The sequence below is a fragment of the Elgaria multicarinata genome, chromosome 9, assembly GCF_023053635.1.
Source record: "Elgaria multicarinata webbii isolate HBS135686 ecotype San Diego chromosome 9, rElgMul1.1.pri, whole genome shotgun sequence".
NCBI lineage: Eukaryota > Metazoa > Chordata > Lepidosauria > Squamata > Anguidae > Elgaria > Elgaria multicarinata.
Window position 1 is genome coordinate 35,832,982 of NC_086179.1, and position 23,911 is coordinate 35,856,892.

Below are 23,911 nucleotides of genomic sequence, written 5' to 3' on the forward strand. Positions count from 1 at the left end.
TGTAGCCAATCTGAAATAGGAGGAACCGAATGGCTTCTTCCATCAGCTGCTGCTTGCTAAGTTACTGCTTGGGGTTCTTGTTTTCCCCTCTTCCGCCTAGAGCCTGGCTTTGAGGGAGGACGCAACCAGAGATGGCAAAAGTGTGCAAAAATAATTCCTAAGGGGTAAGCAGTCCCAGAATCTACATCTGCATGTGTTCCGGATAACTCCAAGAGTCCCATGGTTTGCCTCTGTTGCAAGGGTCTGAGTCCCCCCTTGCCCTAGAGTTTGAGAACCAGGCCTTGCTATGGGGTAGGGGGCGAGAAACTGCCTCAGCTGGTAGATTTTGGAGTTTCAGTATGGGGCAGTAAATTTTTCAATTATGTAGTTAATTGTGATATTTTTTACCATCCTAGGCATGCATCTATTGGATTTTCTGCCTTGGGTGGTCACTGTTGAGAATCATACATGTCAGGTGATTTTACATTAAAATCACCTGACAAGGCAAACATGGCCAAGGTTACGGCTGTTTTAGGGACTTCCTGCAGTTGTCAAGCCAGTATAACCATAACAGGCAATGATGAAGAGGGGCTGAGTATGAAGAGAGGCAGTATGGAATTGGCAATAGCTTTGCTGGACTATCAAATAATAATTACTGTTGCTGTTTGGTAGGCCTGAGTGTCAGACCATGTTCTGCAGACTGAAGGGGGAAGAGGTACCTTAGCTCCTGCGAACGCGCCATGCCCTCCCCTCCACCAATCCTCAGCCTTGATTTTTGTTGTCTCTGCTACCATATTTGTTTTCTGTTGAGCAGAGGTGTTGGACCTCTTTCAGTCCTATTTCAGAGAAACTCTTGGGGGCAGCCTTAAAGTTCTTTATTTCCAGTAATTAAGCCTTAGCAGAGGCATTCCAAACTTTTAGAATGGGGAAAGAACAGCACAAAAGCATAGAAAGCACAAAAAGATCATTGGGGGGGGTGGCATCTGGGGAACCTCATAGGGCCAGATTAGGGGAGGGAAATGGCAATTGGTTGCCATGGAACAACCATTTTAATATGTATGCGCAGAATACTTCTAGCGCTGTCAGTTCAAAAGTTACTATGGTGGAGAAGGGGAAAAGAGAAGCAGCTGGTAGTAGCTGGTCCCTAAATCTTTTCAAGGAACAGGTCTGAAGATTTGGATCCCAAGCCTGTTCATCTTTTGCCAAAAGCTGATGGTGTGTTTCTACTGTTGGATCATGTAAATATCCCTGGGCCGTACCAGATAGATGTGCAGCATTTGGCAAAATAATGGAAAAGATAAGGAAATTGGAAGAAAAGAATGATTATTGAATAACAAATGAAAACAAAGCATAATAAATCAGTGAATGGGGTGGAGCACTTTAGGAGTAAAATTTGGATAGATCAGACATGTGAGAAAATAGAGTACAGAGAAATAGTAGGCAGAAGATTGAGTAGGTGGTTGAATTATGGTGCTGTAAATTACTAGATCTGGGTAGCACTGCTGGTATTTTCAAGCATATTTCAAGCAGATTAGTTAGCAGCTGAGGCTGAAAGCAAATAGGAGCTACTTAAATCTAGTGGGCTTTTAGAATGCTGCACTAAAACACTTGGGGTTCAATCCAGCCATGCTGAAGCCCATCTTAGTCTTAGTTAGGCATGTGCTTAGCTCCCTTCCATTAGTGTGAAGGGGGTTTAAAAGTTCTTCTCACTGGCTGGAACATGATCCTGGTGTAGATTCTGTGTTTCTAAGGTAAATCCTCTTAACCATTCTCTTACCTCCCTGAATCCAGCTTTTCTCCATCGTTGTATTTGGCTCCATTGTGAATGAAGGCTACATCAACAAGCCAAGTGAGTCGAAGGAGTACTGCATCTACAACAGCAACCAGAATGCCTGCAACTATGGCATCACCGTGGGAGTCCTTGCCTTCCTCAGCTGCCTTCTTTACCTGGCGCTAGATGTCTACTTTCCACAGATCAGCAGTGTCAAGGACCGCAAGAAAGCTGTGCTGTCTGATATTGGTGTATCTGGTGAGCTCCCAGTAGATCAGCACTACATGGGTTTCTGTAGGGGTGGTGTGTGTAACTGTGAATATGGCTGCAGTCCTATGCTCACTCAGGAGTAAGTTCCATTGTGAAGTTATGTCTTAATAATCATGCATAGAATTGTGTTACACAAGGGTCTGCCTGATTTCATAAAATAATTGATGAGCCACTGTAGTAAGACATGCCTCTTTCTCTACCTTTTTGCCGTCAACTTCGTTCCCCCTTTTTTCCTCCTTTGATTTTTTTTTGTTCCACCACTTTCACCCCTCTTACCACTTGTATTATCGATTTTCCTTCCTTGCTTCACTCATTCTTGTTTGGAGAAGAGACCACAGCTCAGTGGTAGAACACCTATTTCACATGCAGAAAATCCCCACCAATTCCAGCTAAAAGGATATCTGAGAACATCTATCAGTACTAGGCTAGATGGAGTAATGATCCCACTAAGCATTCGGCAGCTTCTTACGTTCCTATCTCGTCAATGGTTTCCTATTTTATAATTTCTCTGACCAATTCCACAAAGGTTTCTTTGTCCGTTGAAAAGCAATCAGTTCATGCCCTGACTGACCTTTCTTCAAATGAACCATTTGCCCTCCCATTTTCCTATACTCAAAGGACAAGGATCAATATCAGTACACTTCCATGGAACAAATTGGCATAAACTACACCCATGTCAATCAGAAACATTTGTTCTAGAATAACCACAAAATGTTAATTTGTGCTGCACTGAGCTGGTTTGCAGGACTGTGTTAAGCTCAGTAGTTTCTTTTCCTCCAAGCAAAATCCCTCAGTCCCCAAAGCTACTGTTGGAAATTTCAAGTGGGAGATAAAAGAAAAATGGTGTGGTCACCATTTTTTTACCCAATTGGGAACCAGAATTAGCCTCCAGTCAGGCCATCTTTATGTGTGCAGGAATGAAAACATAATTCCTGCAGGGAAAAGAATGATCAGTTCCCTTGTTCCTTGAGAACTGAAAGCTATTCTAGCTCTTTGGAGAATTGGGTGGGTTCTGTCCCTTCTAATCACCCACTTCCATAATGTCATTTGCAGCAGCATCTGAAGAATTTACTAATTCCAAAGTTCTAGAGACGTTCCTTTCTGCAACTCTTGCCCCTTTCACAGCCTTATCTTTCCAAGAATAATTTATTGATTAGACCAGCCTTCCCCAATCTGGTGCCCCCCAGGTGTGTTGGACTACAACTTCCATGCTTTGATACAGGTGTATCTGGTAAGTTGCCATGCGGAGTGGAGATGATGGAAGTTGCAATCCAAAACATCTGGAGGGCTCCAGATTAGGAAAGACTGGATTAGGCCATGCTACGTCAAGTACTCCTAGAACAATTAGCCCAGGAGATAAATTGACTATAGCAGGCTTCCTTTGGGTCATCCAACAATTAATTATACTGCGGTATAATTAATTGTATCTGCATGTTGAAGTCCTACTGTTGAAAAGAACATCCCATAAGTGACCTGCAGGGGAGGTAAACATTAGGTTTGCATCCCTTTTTGTTTCATGGTAATGAAGGGTATTTCAAAACTAGGCTTTTATTGTGCCATTTCTCTGCCTCAAACCCAGAATTTTACAGGAAGTCCAAACGTTTTCCAAGCACTTCTTCTGTCTTTTCTTCTTTTTCTTTCCACAAACAATCCATTAAGGAGAGAACAATGGAATAGTTGTGTAACGTATTTCGATTGGCAGTGCTAGGAGCCTCCATCTCAAAGTGCCTGAACAGGAGTAGCCTGAAAGATTTCACAATCACCATCACCCCTTATTTTTATTTCCCTTCCTAGACATGTCATGTATTGTGTGAGAGCGCATGGACAAAATGGCATCAACTACGTTTCAAATCGTTCATATGTAGGGATGAGATATGCTGAGTCGCAGAACTTGTCCTTCAACCTAATTGCTGATTAACTTTTCCAGCCAAATAGGTATAAAGTATAAGCCTCAAGCCTGTTTCAAATACACCAAATTTAAACCTTTGTAACCCACTCCCTCAGCACATTCTGGAGCTTTGCAAGACCCTTCCCAATCTCTGACATTCACAGCGAGACCCAAGTTATTTCCTGCTTCCTATGAGCCAAAAGAACCAAATCCAAATAAATGTGGAGTGGGGGAACTCAGAGGCTTTCATCGGCCCGGGGTTGTGATGGTAATTCTCTCTCCATGCAGGGAATATTATGCTCGAACAGTAGCCAAGAGCTTTGGAGTGGAACTGAAAACTGCTGCGAGTATTTAGAGCAGCCTATGTGCGCCTGATATTATCAGCTGGAGGGTTGTGGAGTCATGAGGAAAATCCTTGTGCTCATACCACATCATTTATTGCATGCCCGGCTTCTTCCTTCCTTTCTGTCTTTCCTCCCTCCATCTTCTCTAGTCCTCCTTTCTACTGGCCTCACTGCAATTCCCTCTTCCCTGTGATACGCTTTTCCTCATTTTGCTCTCTCAGTCTGGTTCCAATGCAAATTTGTGCATAGAGAGTTGGATCTAGATCTAGTCAAGCTCAGAGTAGAACCATTTAAATCAATAGGATTTAATTAATCATGACCAGCTTCAATCCCATTGACTTCAATGGGTCTACTCCAACCTGGTACCCTCCAGATGTTTTGGACTTCAATTCCCATCAGCCCCAGCCAGCCTGGCCAATCCTGGGAGTTGGAGTCCAAAACATCTGGAGAGAATCAGGTTGGGGAAAGCTGGTCTAAGACTAAGTCTTGGATTCAAAGTCTTTTTCATGTGATAAATTCAATCATTTTCTGTCTCTTTAAGTATCTGTCACAGAACTGAACAGGTGATTCACTAGATAGGATTTGCCTATGCATAATTCAACAGGCCACGTTGTCACATTTTCTACCCTCAGGGAATTGATTCTACACTAAAGGGATTCCCCCTTAGGGATTCTTCAGCCTGCAAGCCTAAGTTCAAGGTTAGAAGAGGCCCATGATAAGGGGCCTTCTGGGGGGGTCTCCCTCCTGCATCAATGGGTCATCCTAGCAGACTTACTTAACAGTGGCAGACGACAGCCGCAATGATATTCTCATCAGTCTGTTTTAATTGCCTATAGTGCCCTGATGTGTCAGCGCCCCAGGGCATTGTGGGAAATTAAACTGGTTTCCACAATTTCTCAGAGCAATGCTACATCAGGACATTGTGGAAATTTTTAAATGGTGGCTCCACACTGGCAGTGTGTGTGTGTGCGTTGTTTAAGGGGTGACACACAGGAGCACCCGTAAAACTCCTCTCTGGCTGTGCATAGCAGGAGAAGATTGGAAGTGGTGGGCGAGTTATCTATCAGGGAAACCAGTCTGCCACTACTGATCGCAATGAAGAGCTACTGATAAGTTTCCAGGAAACCACAGGGTTCCTTGGAGCACAGTTTGAAAACCGCAGCAAATGCATCCCCACTCATAGCCTTTCTACCCTAAAGCTATCAGCTATGAATGTAAGGCTCTTTCAGAGCACACAACCACATAGGTTAGACCAGCTCCCTGTCAAGAGATGGGGAGAATTCCATGAATTCCACTGTTTCTGATTTTAAAAAAAGGAAATTTGTATTTCAAAAGAAGGGAGTAATATAATCATAGCATAGAAAATAAAACAGAAATACTCAAGGCCCACTTTATGTTAGGCAGAGTGAGGCAGCTGCCCCAAACAGTTGAATTTGGGTCCCTGAAAAGCAGGTAATTGATAGTTATTTAATTTATTATTATTGTAAATTTGCAAATGGACCCAGCTTTGCACGGGTTGGGATAGCCCTTAGTTTGATACGGCAAAGCCTTCAAGCGAACATTCTCAGTTGTCAGAGCTGGATATTTTGTGTTCACCTCATCTGAGTGAAGCCATGCTTGCTGGCACCCCTATAGTCCTTTGAGGGAGGAATCTGTCCATCCCATTCTCCTGAGTGTGTGTGTGTGTGGGGGGGTACCCCACAGCAGGAGACAGATGTAGAACTATGGCCTTGCTCTCCTCATCTCCCCTGACTTCAAACTGTATGGACAGCAAAGCTATGTTCCAATTAGGGGACATTGCCACTAGTCACTGAAGATTTGCCACTAATGGCTGCAGGCTTCCACTACTCGGACACATTTAAATCAATTAAAATAAATGTGTTGTAAAAACAAAATAATCCTGAGGTGCATATGCCTAAGGTCTCCTTAGTGTGTATGCCAAATTTCATGTGTTTAGGTTTTACTCTCTTGCTACTATGGCACGGATGAAGAGACAGACATCCTCTTTTATTATTGAGTGGAAGAGGCACTTGTGGGATGCTCTGGTTTAGATGCCCAAATAAGTTATTTATTATTATTTATTTAAAATATTTATATCCCACCCTATATCAATATCTCAGGGTGGCGTACAGATAAAAGCATACAGTATAAAACAGTAAATATACACAGCGAAAAACAAATTAAACCATAAACCAAGTTAAAACAATATATAATTGGCCAACCTTGGGTACCCATGCACCTTGACTCTGGGTGGGCAGGAAGGGCATAATTCGCCTCAGCCAGAGAAATATCTTGCCCAGCCCCGTAATTGCTATTCTGTACAACCCGTCTCTGGTGTATAAAGGTCTCTAAATCCAGAGGGTATTTTACTTTAAGTTGCAGTTTTTTTAAACAAATATATCTGGTTCCCGTCTTGCAGCAAACTCGCAGCAAGCCCTGTCTCTCATAGAATTGCTGAGACCTTTGCAGAAAGCATAAGACCTTTATATGTCTTGCAAACTATACTGTGAAATGTTTACTCACAGCTTTTGAAGGGTAAACAAGATTTTCCTTGGCGATAGGCCCATTTGCTTCTCCATTACTATGAAATCTGCTTTTAGGAAAAATTGTGACCGTGAAAACTATTTTTTCATGCTCTCTAATAGAAGAAGCCACATCCAGTGCATAGCTTCCGTGAACTGGGGTTGCTCTTCAAGTTCCCAATCAGTATTGATTAATATCTGTTTTATCCGCTTACTCACAAAATGTGAATTCTCTTCAGGCCAAGCCTTAACTGCAGCCTTAAGAGCACAAGAAGAGCAATGCTGGATCAGACCATGGGTCCATCTGGTCCAGCATTCTGTTCACACAATGGCCAACCAGCTGCCTGTGGGAAACCCACAAGCAGGACCTGAGTGCAGCAGCACCCTCCTGTCCATGTTCCCCAGCAACTGATTTACGTAGTTATATTGCCTCTGATCCTGGAGGTAGCATATAGCCATCAAGACTAGGAGCCATTGATAGCTGTATTCTCCATAATCTTAGATTAGATGTTTTACACTGGAGACTCTAGATTAGCTTTGTAAATATTTATTATATGTTTTTTTGCCCTTCCTCCAAGGAGCTCAGGATCTTCCATTTTGATCCTTGCAGCTCTTGTGAGATAGGTTAGGTTAAGAGGTGGTAACTGGCCCTGGGTCACCCAGTGAGATGTGTGGTTTACGAAGGATTAGAACTTGGGTCTCCATGGTCTAAGCTCAATACTCTTTCCACTACAGCATATTCACATGGTTTGCACAATTATTGAAAGTTAAAAGGCCATGGTGGCTTGTTGCATATGCCAGTGTATATGGGGTGTGATTTGCATGGGCTGTTGCGTGGTCCAAACCCGAGTGGCATGGATTCTTGGAGGGGTAAACAACCCTCAAATAACTCATGGCCTGTTGTTCAGATGACATGACAAGCCATGCCCAGATGAGTAATTAGGCAAATTACGCCCCACACATGCTGCTGCTCGCCAAGCATTAAACAACCATGTTGGCTTATTTTAACCCTCAGTGATCCTCCAAACCAGCCCACTGGCTCTAAGCTAGTCACTTGGAAACTGGTGGAGATTAAGAATTACGCCAGGTATCCAGGAAATAGAGTTTAGTAATTGCCACCTGTAGATTTCTGAAATAGTTGTAAGCAACCAGGACAATAGATTTAGCATTTTTAAAACACTACAGTGGGATTTGGCGTTCAGGCCATTTTACTGTTTTAGGAATGCTGACTTGATTGAATTTTAAAAACAATTTTGAAAAGCACACAGTTCATAGACTACCAGATATACTCTGCTTGGAAGTTGCTCTGTAGCAACTCAGCCCTTGGGTTACCACGATTGAACCCCCCATCATCAAATTAGAGCATCTGTCTCCAAAACGCAGTTTCACAAAGATGCCTTGGCAATGTAAATTCCAACTGCTGATCACCACATGTATTTTGTTCTAGTGTGTCCATTTTCCATAACGATTACGCTTATTTTGGAACTAGTTCCTAGCCTCGCTACTCCCCATTTTGATTCTTCCTTTTTCTTGACCCTTCCAATTGGAACAGCTTCTGAATAAGTAAGTTCCAAATTCAGACAGACAAATATTTAGAACTTTTACTTTTAAACCTCCCTTCTTCGAGTCACACATTTATGAGATGGTTCCTGCTTTTCTTTTGTTTCAAAGCAAGAGTTTAGTATAATCTTCCTAGATGTAGAATTTGAAAACATGTTCAAAGGATATGATAAACTTTTAAAAAGCAGAAGGGAGCCAAAGGGAACTCTAGTGTGTTCTTGAGAAGAAGGAAGATTCAATAAATATTATTCATGAATATCCCAGTGAAAGAAACATAGGTTTTCCCAAGGGATGTCTTCTTTGCCCTGGGGTGGCTCTGAATCTGCGTGGTGTCAGTTAGATGATGCAGGTTCGAAGCCACACCGGGGCAAAGAGCCAAAGATGTGTGGATGAAAAGTCGGGGACTTACCCGACTTTTTCAGCCAGAGCAAAGGCTCTTCTGTTGGTCTGTCCTCGCTCCGTAGCCACTCGGGGGCGTTCCCAATGGATGGCGACCCCTAATTGGTCACCGTCCACATGGGCAGAGGGCAGAGAGCGAGCCAGACACCTCCTCCTCCTCCCCCTACATTGATTTACGTGGGTTTGGGGGAGAGGGCGGATGACCGCTGTAAACCCGTGCTTGCTCCTTGGCATGGGGATTATCTGGCGCAACCCCGCAGAAGCGAAAGTGCAAGGTTTGGGGGGATGCGGTGCCAACTTGGTGCCGTGAAGGTAGCCCCCAAGAATACAGAAGCAGCTTGGTAGCTCTTTAACCTTTCTCAGAGTTGATGGTAATATGTAGTATACCTTCTGCTGTGACATTTTTTAGGACTGATTTATAGGAGGCATTTGGGCCTCAGTATATCATGGTGCCTTCAGAGGAATCTTATATAAGAATACTGCAGTATAAGGCTTATTATTTGTGATCTACCAAACCAGTTATTCTCATTTTTGTCTTAAGCTAAAGCTTGAGCAGTGTAGGTATTCAGAAAAGTTTGAAAGTTCAAGGAAGTTCAAGGCTCAGGCTTTAATAGCAATTAATTTCCTCCACACCAAACAGGCAGGACAGCCCCTCCAGCAGCAGGGTGATGGACAGCCCTGTTCAGCCCATCAGTGTGGCATGAAGGCAGGCTCCAGGCACAGCCGTGTGGTCAGGCTGCTGCTGCCGACAGGGAGTGGGAAGGGGACAGAGGAGGCTAATCGGGACACGCAAGGCAGGCGCCAGGGCTGTGCCACATGCAAATTTTGGAGGGGGGATTCACTTTGCATGAGCCACATTTCTATTATTTATGAGCCCCTCTGTGGTGAGGGGACTGAGGAGCAAAACAGCAGGAACGGAGGAGGACTACTAGCGCCCATGATGAGACAGGATTTACACTAGTAAATCGGTGTGCTGCTTTGGTTAATTTCATAACTATGCCAGGCCAAATGCATTCTCTTTCATTAGTAGTGCAAACTGTTCCACTATCCTCCTAAAAGCAAGTCATCCAGTCATTCTAAGAACAGCATATTCATTCTAAGAGCTTGATTCTAATTGTACTGAAGTGTACATTCGAGACACCGCTCTCCCGCAGTTAATGACGTCAGTGCAGATCAGAACAGCATGAGAGGGACGTTGGCTCAGTGCTTGTTTGCTTTCTCCGTCTCGGTTTTGTAATCAAGTTTGCAAGCTATCTGGGGTGAATTTTCTTTCCCTTTGGCAAATTCTGTAGTGCAGTCAGGGGAATACTACATTGCTAAGAAGCATTAGATGCAGTGAAGGGCAACAGCCAGTGAAGGGCGAGAGTCAGTGTGATGTAGCGGTTAGAGTGTCATGCTGGGATTTGGGAGATCCAGGTTCTGTTCCCCACGTGGTCATGAAGCTCACTGGATGACTTTGGGCCAGTCACTGTCTCTCAGCCTAAATCAACTCACAGGGTTGTTGTGAGGAAAAAATAGAGAGGAGGAGGATTCTGTAAGCCTCATTGGGTCCCTTGATGAAAAATGGCAGTATATAAATGTAATAATGAAATAAAAATAAGTAGAAGGAAGCACATTTTCGACTAAGAGCCCAATCCTTGTAGCCATGATTACTTGGAAGTAAGTTCCTCTGATTTCAGTATGACTTCCACATAATTATGCTTATTTGGGAGGTATTGTAGTGACATGACTCAGAGGCTGAATTATGAATCAAGGTCTTCCCAGTTTAAAGCGTTCCCCTCCTTAGGTGGCTTTAGGCAGGCTATTATCTCTTGACTTCACTTACATCTGCAAATACAAGTATAGTAACACTGGCCTACATTATAGGGTTGTTGTAAGGATTACTGAGATAGTGGATGTGAAGACTTTCAAGAACATGATGATGATGGTAATGCTTAGAACTGCAGCCTAAATACAATATAGAATGGCAAATAGCCTGATCTATATCCTGTGTGTATATATAAATACATGCGGGTTGAGGAAAACACTTCATGCATTTAATGGTGCTCTCTCGTCCACAAAAGTTCACACTACAATTTAAGTTGCCACAAGACTTTTTGTTTGTTTGCCGTAAGAGACCAAAGAGGCTACCATTCTGAAAGTATTTTGCTCCACCCAAGGTGCCTTCTTACATAATGACTTATAAGTGTTCTCTCATGTTGCTCTTCGTACATGTTTTAAAGCAGATGTGAGCTGCAAAATTATTCTCATGTCTGTTAAAATGCATCAAGGGAAGCAACCCTCAGGAAGAGGGCGGATAACCAAAATTTGAATCCGTTTTGATTAAAAATATACTTATTTTTAAGTATAAAAATAAATAAAAGTGGACACGTCTTCACTTCCACCACTGAGTTCCACTGAAAGACTGGAGGCAGAAAATAGCTTTCAAGGAAGTTGGAAATGGATCGAGAGAGATTGTACTTCCTGTGGTTTGGGAGAGGTTTCACTTCCCAGGCTGTCCCCACATATTTCTTTTGTCCCAGTGTTGCCTCTAGTGAAACAGGGTTTGTAGGTTTTTGAAACAATGCAAGACCTGTTTACCAGAGGCAAGAGTGGGATGACTATATACGCTGCAAGCAGCAATCCCTCTTCTAAACTCCCTTCAACAGTCTGAAGAACACATTGGCCGCATTCGCACATATTGCTAACTTGTAGTTTAGCACTATATGCATGGGCAGAAGAGAGCCGTGAGAAGTCTCTGGCTCACACACTCCCCTGTCCCACGACCAGGAGGAAGAATAAACTAGAAATCCATTCCAATTTAGCAGATTCCTGGATTATTACATGCAATCCAAGCATTGTGTTTTAAAATAAATTCAGGTCAATTACTAAACAACAAACCCTGGATTGCTTTCCTGGTTTGTGTAACAATTTTATTTATTATTTATTTATTGCGTTTTTATACCACCCAATAGCTGAAGCTCTCTGGGCGGTTTACAAAAATTGAAACCATGAAAAGCATTCAACATATAAAGCAAACAGTATAAAAGCATAGTATAAAATAAAATATAAGAACACAACCAGAATAGAACATTTACTTTTAAAACCACAATTCTTGGTTCACTTCACACATAACAACAAGCCAGGAATCTGCTAAAGTGAAGCTAAATTCTGGTTTATTCTTCCTCCTTTTGCTCGCATGGGAGGAGGTGCAAGTGTGAGAACCTAGCACTTCATGCAGGCTCCTTTTCGCACATGCTTATCACAATAAATTATGGTTTAGAGTTATGTATGAACGTGGCCAATATCTGTCTCTTCCCACACAGGCCTCATTCCTGTAGTTCTAAACTTAGAAGTGTGGAATATTTCTGTCCCTTTGTTTTCTCTGTTACTATTTTCTGATGTTATTGTTCTCTGCATTCTGTAGATGAAACTCAAATGTTAAGTGCAGAATGAAACCCACGTCATACCAAAGCCTCTCAAAAAATATTTGATTAAAGATTTCCTGACACTTTTCCTCCCTAAGGATAAGGGAACTAGCCCTAAGGTAGTTGTAGCTTACTACAGGTAGTTGTAGCTTACTACAACTCCCATCATCCCAGCTAGCATGGCCATTGGTTGGGGAAGGCTGCCCTAGAGTTTTGACAATATCCCAGTAGGTTTCCTATGGAAAACGTTGTGCTTTGATTGTTTGCTTAATGCAGTCTTTCCTGATCTGGTTCCCTCCAGGTGTGTTGGAATGCAACTTCCATCATCCCCAGCTAACATGGGCATTGTAGTACAACACATTTGGGGGGCACCTGGTTGGGGAAGGCTGACCTAGAGTTTTGGCAAGATTCTAGTAGCTTTCTTTGCAGACTAGAGAGTTCCTCTGCAATTGATTTGGGAGACTTGTGTCCTTCTGCTGTCTTTTCCATCCTCATCACCAGGACAGTGTTTCTTTCTGGGGCTCAGTTCTGCAGAGGGGCTGCATTTCAGGAATAAATGAGCAAGTGGCACCATTGTTATGGATGCTCAATAGACCCCGCTTGGGTAATGGATGTACCAGCTGTGACTTATGCAGTGAGCTCCAGTGCTGGTAAAGCTGTCTTCCCTGGCCATTCCACAGCATTTGGGTTCTACCTCACTTAGGGCAGAACTGCACGTTTTCTCCACAAACACATGTTTTCAAACCGGTGTTTGCTGGGGTACAAGGATTCCAGAGCTGGATGAGGGCATTTGTAGGAGAGAACGGGTGGATGGGAGGGATAATTAACCTTTCCCCAGATTTACTGATTCTCCCTTGCAAAAGTCTCAGGACATGATTGGAAGTACATGGTTTGACGCTAAGCAGATCCGGGTCTGGTCAGTCCTTGGATGGGAGACCATGGGGGAACCTTACATACTAGAGCATCTTGACTTCCATAATGGAACAAAGGTCAAATGTGAATGTAAAAAGAAATACCTCCCCCCCACACACACCCATGGCCATGTATTTCTGCAGCTGGGATTGCTTCAAATATTGGAGCCCAGCTGCAAGAGGGAGGCTAAAAATGGCTGGGATGGTATTTGCCACTAGCAGATGGAGGAAAGGCCCTCCTACCCACCACCAGTTTCTCTCTTCAAATTCCTCCCAGTCCCCAAGTGAGTACGAGGAGAGAAACATGAGGTTGGGAATTTTGTGTTTGTCTTTTAACTTGCAGTCCCACCTTAAATGCACTTGTATTGGGTTGCACAATTGGAATTTGTCCCAATCTACAAAACACTCTGTAAGGCTGAAGTTGCTGGGGAAATGTGAGAACTAAAATGTCTATGCGTACCTTGTTCTCCTCTCACCCCTTTCCCCTTCTCTTGTTTCAATGGTCGGTCTCTCTCAGGCTTCTGGGCATTTCTCTGGTTTGTCAGTTTTTGTTTCCTGGCTGACCAATGGCGTGTTTCAAAGAAAGAAGACAACCCGCTGAATGAAGGAGCAGATGCAGCCCGAGCGGCCATCACATTCTCTTTTTTCTCTGTCTTCACCTGGGTAAGTAATTCAGTCTTGGACCCTGGCTAGTAACTATGGAACTCTTCTATGAAGTATCCTGTTGCCTCATCTTCCAGTCCTGTTATACGCATCCCCCTTGTTGCATTGCTCCATCACCAACCACAAAGTCATCTTACGGGTCCAAATAATCATTGGCTGGACGATAGAAAAAAAACAACCAAAAAACCCTTGATCATTTTATTAGCCAAGCAACATTTCGACCTTTCCATAGCCATTTTTTTTACATCTCTTTGAATCAGGACAATCCTAATAGAGAGAGCATAGACACACAGGAACCACAATCTCATCCTGGAAGGTGTGTGTGTGGGTGCGGAACAGTTGTCCTTTACAGCCTATATGGCTTCCTAGACCTGTGAGACTAAAATATGAAGCATCATTCTCCAATCTGGTGCCATCCAGATGTGTTGGACTACAGCTTCCATCATCCCCATCAGCCAGTCCAACACATCTGATAGGCCCCAGTTTGAGAAGATTGATGTAAAGGGTGAGAGTGCATAACAGGCCAAACCCATTGTCGCAGTATAGAGCCACTGCTTCAATGGCTGTAGGACCAATGTCACTAGGCCCAACATTTCCCTAAGCTACAATACCTGTTATCTGAAGCCTCCTTGCACCTATTTTCTTGCTCCATATTTCTTGGACAGGGGCGGGGGTGGAGGGTTGCTCCCAGTATAGCAATGATGGGGAGGAATTGGCATGAAATATAGGACATCGTTCCTGTGCCTAGAAGGGAGACTATGAAGATGAAGGCAACCCAAATAATCATTGGGCTGGAGAAATGCCCCTATAATGAAAGGCTATGAACATGGGGCTTTTTAGCTTAGAAAAACAGTGAGTAAGGGGAGACATGCTAGAGGTGTATGAAATTACCTATGGTGTGGAGAAAGTGGATATGGAGAAGGTTTTCTCTCCCTTGTAACTAGAACCTGGGGTCATCCAATCAAGCTGAATGGTGAGAGATTCAAAAGGAAGTAATTCTTCACACAGCACGCAGATGTAGTAATGGCCATGAACTTGGACAGCATTGAAAAGAGATTAGACAAATTCATGGGGGATAAGGCTATCAATGGCTGCTATTTTTGATGGCTGTGTATTACATCCAGATTCAAAGGCAGTATGCCTCAGAGGACCAGGTGCTGGGGATCACAGGCGGGAGGGTGCTATTGAACTTGTGTCCAGCTGTCCCATAAGCATCTGGTAGGCCAGTCCTGGACTAAATAGGCCTTTGGTCGGATCCTGCAGAGCTCCTCCTTATGTTCTTAATGACACATCCTGTTTTCATAGCAGGAGAATGGGAAAAGCTGTACCTACTTAAATATTCCCATCTCTGTGCAACATTCCATTTGGAAAACTCTGCTGTTTCCCCCCTCACTTTCTCACTGTCCCATTTTTTATGGCATACCTATACCTAAGCTGCCTCTCAACTCCTTGGAACCATGGTCTAAATCCAGAAAACGGTTACCTGTTGACTCAGGAAGAATCTCCTAATGATCAAACCCTGAACTGTTTTTTTTCTTTTAATGGACTTTTTATAGTTTCCTTTTTATATTTCTAATCTTTAATTGCTTAAAAAAATGTAACAAAACTGCTAAAACGATTGCTCATTTGTCATATGGGACTTATTAAAAATCACTGAATCTGGTGATATGGTAGCTAACTGCTCCGGTTAGGATTTTATATATTTATAAAGCTTATATGTTGTTTCTCTATAACATGGGAGAAAAAAGTATAATTAACTCCCAACTAGTGTTACACCCATCTATTGTTTGTTTGTAAGTCTTAATTCACTTTTATTTATTTACATTTACATTTGCCCTTTCTCTGGCTCTAAAGCTGATAAGCTTACAAAAACAAGCTCCAGTAAGCACACGAAATGTTCAGGGTGGTTTAAAAAAGGAACCTACACCCAGCCTTCTATAGCCTGACATTGCTCAGCATTACTGTATAACAAAGGCTGATCTCACATGGCTATTTTCCTTGGCTTTATATGCTACCATGTTGTCAAAATTGGAAAGATGAGCAATGGGGCTGTTACCCTGCAGTGGCAAGTCCTGCTGCCACCTTGCCTAGAGAAGAGAGCCCTCTTTTGCTCATTCACATGTGTATGTTGAAATATATGCACATTTAAAATATCCCATAAGGGGAGAGAGCGCCAGTAAAAAAAAAAAGACAAGAAAATGAGGATCCTGACATGGATGAACCCAGTCTGCCCGTTAAAAACTCTCTAAGTAGATCCAATATGGATTTTTTTTTGGCTTAAGATGTGTTCTACTGTCGAGAATACTTCCTGTGTTGGCAACTATAGCTCATTTATATTTTATCCAGTAACAAAACTGCAGGATTTCTTTGGCATTCGAAGCACACGTCCCCTTCTTTTCCATTGCTCTCGATGACATTCACTGTCTTCCAGTTGCCTTGCTCAAATATTTTTGGCCTTCTTAAAAGCAGCTTATTACCTTGTAAACCAGCAGTTGCAGGGAGTTACAGGGGGTGTTTTTAACCCATCCCCCCAACACACACACACCCAAGATCTCACACTCATTGGGGCGGCACATGAAAAAATGCATCAGAAAGTGTTAAATTTGACCATTTTAGTGTGTGGCTCTGGAGCGCTTAAAGGGTCAAATTTAGTTTTATAACAATAACAAAGCTGAACTTGATGGAGGCTGCACTGAGGAAGCAACGGGGACTCCATGCGACCCACAGGCCACTTGTTACCCACCCCTGTTCTAAACTCTGGCTGGTATTGGATCTGTTTTGGCCAGAGCAGAGACCAGGGCCCTTATTTGCAAAAAGAGTTGGATATCATGTAGAGCCATTTTGTAAAAGTAGGGGAGGTCCTCTGAGAGCGCCCCAGCTTTTGCCTCTCTGCTACCACATGGCATTTGGACCCCCTCCTCCTCTCATTCCATGCCTTATTGCTCTACAAAAACCTTTCCCACACTGACTCTCTTCTCTAATGTCCCTCGTTCCATCCTGTTCTCTCCCTACAGGGCTTCCTGACATATCTGGCCTTCCGGAGACTTGGAGAAATCACTTTTCAGGAAGAGTACAACACACTGTTCCCTAGCTCCCCACCAGTGCTCGCTTAATCCCAGGGCCCATGAAAGCTGGGCATATCAGGGAGGAAATTTTTGGAATGAAAATATTTCCGATTCTCCAGCTCAGGGGCAGGAGGGAAGACGAGAAAGAGGAACAAAAGATAGGATCTTTGTGCAGCTGATGTGGTGAGGAGAAGGAGAAGCCCTGCCTTCCTTGGAGTTTTGGAAGGCTCCCCCTGTCCCATCCTTTAGCTCCAAATAGTTAGAATGTACACTGTTCATCTTCTGGTCCTCAGCCTTTTGCGCCTTCCTCCCTTCTACAAACTAATGCCAAATAACACCGATGTGCCTTTCTCTCAGCCATGATACAATCTTAATATGTTTAACCACAATAGGTCATTGTCAAAATGTATTTTCTGCTTCTCTTCGCTTGTTCTTCCCCTGGCATGATCCATAAGCTGATAGTGTCGGAAGGCAGCTGAAAAATGGCTACCCCTGAGCCTCCCCTTGCTCTTTCTCTGGCCTTGTTTCATCAAAGGGCATTGCGCGATTAAGAGTTTTGGTGATGTTGCTGGGCCTCCCTTAACCACAGCTTTGATCAGTCAAGTGTGATGAAGATGTCACATTGCCTTGTCGTCCCATCTGTAAGCACCCATGGTCAGCCAGAGCTGTTATAGGTGTGTCTGCATGTGCAAGACATGTCCATGAAAAGGTTAGCTATCATTTCTCTTGCCACCACTACCGGCCCCAAGGCCAGCACTGCAAAATCGGCTGCACAGAGCAGCAAGTCTTGCATTCATCCTGCAGTTCCTGCTGCCATCCACGTGAATGAGTAGGAGATTGGTCCAGGCTGAAGCCCTCAACATACCTGGGCTAACGGAGCTTGGATATGCTAAATAAACACATCTGATCCCAGAAATAAATACCTTGTTTTGCATGGTGAATTGGACCATGCTCATTTCTGCCAGCTGTTTCTGAAAACAGTGAGATACAACAAAGTGTAGAACCAAGCCTCCCACAAAAGGGTGTCTCCCGGAAGTTAAGTATTCTTCCCAGTTGCCCTTGATCCTTCCGTGGCTTCTTTCCTGAACTTCTGTTCTCTGCGGGGTGTGCCAGATCTTCCTGCTGTTCTGCAGAATGTATTTACATTCAACTTGTTAATTCCAGTATGTCTCATGCACTAATTTATGTCTTGTGCACTAACCTCTACTAACCCGGCTTCTGTTTGTTTCTCCTTGGTATCTTTCCCTCTCTCTTTTCCCATGTCTTCCTCCTTCCCATTCTCCAAAAAAACAAAAACAAAAAACCTCTCCCACATTGCCGCATCCTCCCTTAAAGGTGGGCCAGTCATTTCTGGCATTCCAGCGATACCAACTTGGAGCCGATTCAGCCCTCTTCTCCCAGGACTACATGGACCCGAGCCAAGAGGCCGGCATGCCTTACGCACCCTACACGAACGAGGATGACACTACAGATAGCATGGGGACGTACCAACATCCCCCTTCGGTGGATGCTTTTGATGCTGAGACACAGGGGTACCAAGCACAGGACTACTGAGAGCCGGTGGAGCCCTCCCCTCCCTCCCCCCCCCCTCGCTCCCCTCTGCCACCAACAAGCCAAGGTGCAAAACAGACATGTGTGTTCCAGAGCAACCAGTGGCCCTCAGCCACTCCCAGTCTCCTAGGGTCTCTGTTTTTATTTCTTATTTTCTAATCAGAAAAAAGCCCAACACCACCTCCTCTCTCTTCCGCATTTTCCACCCAAAGCAAATTGTCGATTGCAAAATGTTCTACTGTCCATGTTGCAGGGAGAGTTTGTTCTCTCTCTTTGCCTGGGGAGCTGCTGCAGGCAGGAATGTGGTTCACACTCTCCGTAGGGGGAAGAGGGAAAGGACCTCAAGATAGTGCTGGTGATGTAAGGCACAGCCGTGGGACCAGCGGAGGGATGACTGGGTGAGGTAGAGCCAGAGGGTGCCATGGCTGCGCGTGAGAATAAGTAGTGTGAAAACAGAACATGACCTGAACAGGTGGGGAACAAAACACCTATGAGTGAGGGGTGTGAGTGAGCATGCAGGCATGCAAGGGTGAGTGATGTAAATGGCAGCAGGAAGGTGTGTGTTGTGTGCAAATGGATCTCAAATAGGTCTGAGGTTTACCCTTTAGCTGAGATCATAGGGGTTGGATTTAAGCCCCACATCCAGTCCTGTCGATTGGCAGCACTGGACTGAAATGGACACTAGACTGGCTAGTTATCATGAATGCTTTGACTATGCTGGAGTCCTCCTTTACCTTTTGACTGCATTTTGCCTCTTGGAAATTGGCCACAAGCAGGTCCCACCACAATCTCATACTGCAGCTAGGTGCTCTTGTCCTCGGCTTGTGTTTTGGAAAGGCCCTTGGAGTGCACATCTGCAGTTTGAGCATCTGGTAGAAGTCTCGTTGAGCTGGTTCACCAAGAGCAAAATGCAGGTGAAAGATAATCCAAGCTGAAAAGGTACAGTCAAACTGGTTGTGAGCATTTGTTCGGGGTGCAAGACAGCTCTTGACATCAGGGTGAGGGACGTAATTTCTACCCATTCCACAGCAAGCTACCACACAGTCTGGTGAATTTTGTTTAATTTGTTTTTAAAAATGTATGGAGGAAAGGTGTTGAGAGCATGTGTATGGTGGAAGCATGTGGGAACATTTTCTGTCCCAATCAAAATCCATAGGAATGTGTAGATTTAAACCAAGAGGGTCAAGGGCTGATTATTTTATGTGATGACAATCCAGTGAATTTTGATCTGTGAATGGTTCAACAGATGTCCTGATCACGACTTACCAGTGTTAGACTGGAATGATGTGGGATCCCAAATCCAGGATAGAGACCTTTTATTCTCTTCTCCCTTTGATTCAAATTCCCATCTAATAGTTTGCCTTTAGTAGAAGCTCATGGCTCCAATTTCAGTGGTGTGATTCCATTCTGTGTTTCAGTCAGAACTCTTCATAGAGCTATCCAAGGTGCTGAAACCTATTTGTGGGCAGGGTTCATCATCTTGGACAGCTCTTTTAGAGTTCTGGCTGTTTCTGACAAACTCAGAGAGGATTCATAACCCCATTGAAAACAGAGCCACCAGCCTCTATTGGTTGTCCCCAGGATGACCAAATGCACAGTGGAGTTCATTTGGGAAAACAACCATCTATTGCCAACAGGGGCCTGGGACACCCACTCCTGAAAGCATTAACCCAACTTGACTGAATCAAGCCTTAGTTGTACAAAATTACTCCAGTTATATTCTAGCATATTAGGCAAACCCTCTCTCCAAAAGCTGTCTTTTGCTGTTGGTTTTTATGGAGCTTGTTTTCCTGAGTCAAGTAATAGTGAAAGGGAGGTAATAATCTGAATGATTTCCTAGGAATAAGTCACACCCATGGGTTAGTTAAAGTGTACGACAGCCTGATTCACTGCAGATTACTCAAAATTAAGCCCCATCCAGTTAAGTAGGACTTACCCCTGAGACAATGTGCCTATCTGGTTGCGTACATCCTAACAAATTTCTAAAGAGAGGTACCAGGATCAAAACTTGCTCTTAAGCCACATCCATAGTATTAGCTAACATATAGCAACCCTTCTACAGAGCCTCATTAACATGACCATATGTTCTGTATAGTGTAATAAAGCAAAACCCGACTGCTTGTTAACTTGCCACATAGAGGCACCCTCAGTGGTCACAATCCTTTTGACGAAGAATACTATGCTAGAGAAAGAATTCATGGGACTGGCTTGTTTGGGATACTTTGCCATTCAACCTCAAGACTACCATGGGCTTTGCCAAGTGGGAAGGGGAGATTTCTATTCCACTGGATACATTGGCTGGGTTCATACAACACGCTAAACCATGGGTTATCGTGTTGTCTGAACACAGTGCATTTTTCACAGGATGGGTTAACTTCTTGTCTGAACACAATGTGTTTAGAGCAGGATCAGTTACCATGTTGCCAGAATGCAGCACATTTTCCACAGGGTGGCTTGTTAACCATGCACATGATTTATTTTTCTCAAACAAGCCACCTTGAGAACCCATGGCTTGTTGGGTTGTTCAGGATGGTTAACAAGCCACACCAGAAAAAACACTGCATTCAGACAACAAAATAACCCACCCTCTGGAAAACATGCTGTGTTCAGACAACATGCTGTATTTGACAACCCACACTGGGTGGATTAGCGTGTTGTGTGAACTCAGCCATTCTGTAGCTTTCCTGGAATTAAGAGGGAAGCCTATTTAGCTCTAGTGCCAAATGGGTCATCTGTCATCCCCATTATCTTTGTTCTCAAGAATAACAAACTAGAACTCCCACTATGAATACTTTGCTGTGCTGGGAGAAAAGACTGTTGGGTTAGCCCAGGAAGGGTCTACACTTTCCAGACTGGACAGGATCAGTCAAAGTACACCCACTCCATTATTATGTATGTCTCCAGTTCATCTTATCGGAGTCTAACCTTTCATAAGCATTTCAGAATGGCTGGGAGAGCTACAAAGAAAGCACGTCCCTTGCTTCTTCAAACATCTGTTGGGACACATTTGCAAAACCACACTCTTACTTGGGAGTAATCAGTTTGAAATAAGGACTAGTTCCACAATTCACTGCTATTCTGGATGGGAAGAATATGCACCCTTTGGGGGATTTCTGATCACATTTCCATGCAGGTGGAGGAAGTGACCCAAATTAGGGTGCTACAGCTTCTTCACCCGGGGTCCACTGCTGCGTCCTGTGTTTGATTCCTAATTTCTGCTCTCCAGAAAGCTGGCTCTCTGTTCACGTGCCTCTCCTTGTGAGCCTTGTTACCCTTAAGTGTTTTATGCTTTCTACATCTCTGGAGATCATTCTTTCTGGTTAATTATAAGATTTGCTGTGCTGAGAAATAAAGGGTGAGGGTGAGATGTATGGACTTCTGAATGAGCACATCATGAAACAAAGGTATTGCAGGCCACTGTAAAGATTTTAACCTGTCCCTGGGTTAATGTTTACCATCAGCATATAATAACACAACTAGGAGCAGAAAATCCCATTAAAACAGCACTTCATATCTTCTCAGAGCTGCAGACGGTCCTTGGTGGAATACAGCTAACCAGCATCAAGAAAAAAGAAAAAAAGCACATTAATCATGCTTTTGTAGAAATGTTGATCTGCTTCTGGTTGTAGCATTATACCTCAATGGAAGCATTTGGCAAGGGTCAGTCCAGAAACACTTGTCTTGGTTTATAATGTGTTGATGCAGCAATCCAACCCACCCTAACTGTTACTTAGCTCAGCAAGTCTTGCCGAGGGCCATTTCTCCCCTAGAGGAAAGCACACAACACTGGAGATTTCACAGGGCTGAACTACATCTTACTGTAGCCTTAAAAGTATGACGATCAGGACAGTCAGAAGAACAGAGTACCACCTGCCCGAAGCCCAGAAATTACATAGCGCTAAGCCCATGGTGGGTAGGCAGTGATCAACTCTGATACTTCAGGCATTAAGCTTCCCTACCCATATGTAAAGAAGCCAAAGGTGCATCTTTGTACTGCTGAAAGGGTTAGAGCCTTAAACGCACATACTTGTATTTTACAAAGCTCCCACAACCTTGTACTTAATGTATGTGTGGCTGAGCTTTCTAACATAAGAGCAGTACCTTTGTGTGGCTGCTTCCCTATACACATTTTAAAATGTGAGTAAAGAAGTACAGCATTTGAAGCACATCTGGAATCCGTTACCCCAAGATGTAGTAATGGTCGCCAATTTGGATGGCTTTAAGAGGGAGCTGGCTAAATTCCTGGAGGAGGAGGCTATCAATGGCTACTAGTCCTGATGGCTATGTGCTACCTCTGCTATCCGAGGCAGTAAGCTTATATACCAGTTACTGGGGTACATGGGTGGAAGGGTGCTGTTGCACTGTGTCCTGCCTGTGGGTCCCTAGTTAATAGCTGACTGGCCACTGAACACAGTGCTGGACTAGATGGACCCTTGGTCTGATCCAGCGATGTCCTGATAGGCCCTTTCCAATCCTACTATTCTTTGATTGTTATGTTCTTGCCTGTTGCTGCTTCCCTTTGCTAAATACCAGGTTAGGAAAAGGATAGTATAAAGCTTTCCCATAAAAGACGGGAGCCTTCCTTTAAGTGACCAGAGGTCTGCAGGGTCCCCCGTCCCCCCGGCTTTAACTGCAGAAGAAGAGAACATGGGACTTCTAGCAAGGGTGAAATGTGGGGGAGGAACCCCTTTAACGGTTTCCATTCTTCCCCTGCTGTGTGGTCTGCATGCTGGTGTGACTATGTGGAATTGCCTCTACAGCCTTTCTATTGGCACCTCCTTCCCAGAGATTCATTATGCACTGTGTGTGGCTAGCAGAGAGTGAGAGAGAGAGAAGTGATAGTCTGTTGCTCACATAAAGCACAAAGAGGAACTAAGTCCCTTGCTTTATGGTCCCAGGTAAACAATATTATATAGGGCTTGAAGGAGGGGGGATATGATCTCCACCCCAAAGCTTTTCTTCTAGTGGGATGGCCTAATATTTAGGCTTGTGGGTGGGGTGGGTATTTTACTGAGTGGGTTTCTTTCTAAGGTCAGGGAGAGGTCCTTCCTTTTCATCTCTTCCCCCTGGAGGGAAAGAGAGTTGTGGGATTGGAGGGTGGAAATTCCAGTGTTGCAAAGTTTGTGTCAATTGCATGCTTTCATGTGGGGGTGGAAGGGGAGATGTTCCATTCCTCAACATCTGTTCTGTTCTCTTACCAGAGATTAAAACGGGGTTCTGCCTTGGGGAATAGGCCAAGACTGTGTTAAACTGTATGCATACAAAATGGATCCAAACTTCTTATGCTATGGGGATTGTTTTTATGCCCCCTTCTCTGTCACATATGGATGGATTCCTAAATCCAAACAGGAATACTTCACCCATTTACACACATTGCCCCTCGTGTAACTAGAAGACTCCACACACAACTGTGATGGAACATGTAAGGTTGATAGGCCACAATCTATATGTTAGATGCAAGTTAGACCATTGATTGCAGTTAGTATTAGCACACCTAATTCCATTGTTGCCATTGGGGTGGGTGGGTGGGAATCCACATAGGAATAAACATTTTGCTCATATCTTGGCCAATGTCCCATTT

The 23,911-nt window shown here is 43.9% G+C and overlaps 1 protein-coding gene across 2 annotated transcripts in view; it reads left to right on the plus strand.

The window, feature by feature from the left end:
• SYNGR1 (synaptogyrin 1) overlaps positions 1-23,835 on the plus strand; it is a 40,804-nt gene extending 16,969 nt beyond the window's left edge. Inside the window, exons 2-4 of one of the 2 annotated variants that reach the window (XM_063133559.1) lie at positions 1,771-2,008; positions 13,569-13,714; positions 18,115-23,835. In XM_063133559.1, the coding sequence (XP_062989629.1) occupies positions 1,771-2,008; positions 13,569-13,714; positions 18,115-18,333 (603 nt within the window). In that variant the 3' untranslated portion in view covers positions 18,334-23,835. Of the gene's footprint in view, positions 1-1,770; positions 2,009-13,568; positions 13,715-16,728; positions 17,721-18,114 lie in introns of those variants that run through there. The other variant, XM_063133560.1, reaches the window with a different exon arrangement.
• Positions 23,836-23,911: the final 76 nt, after the last annotated feature.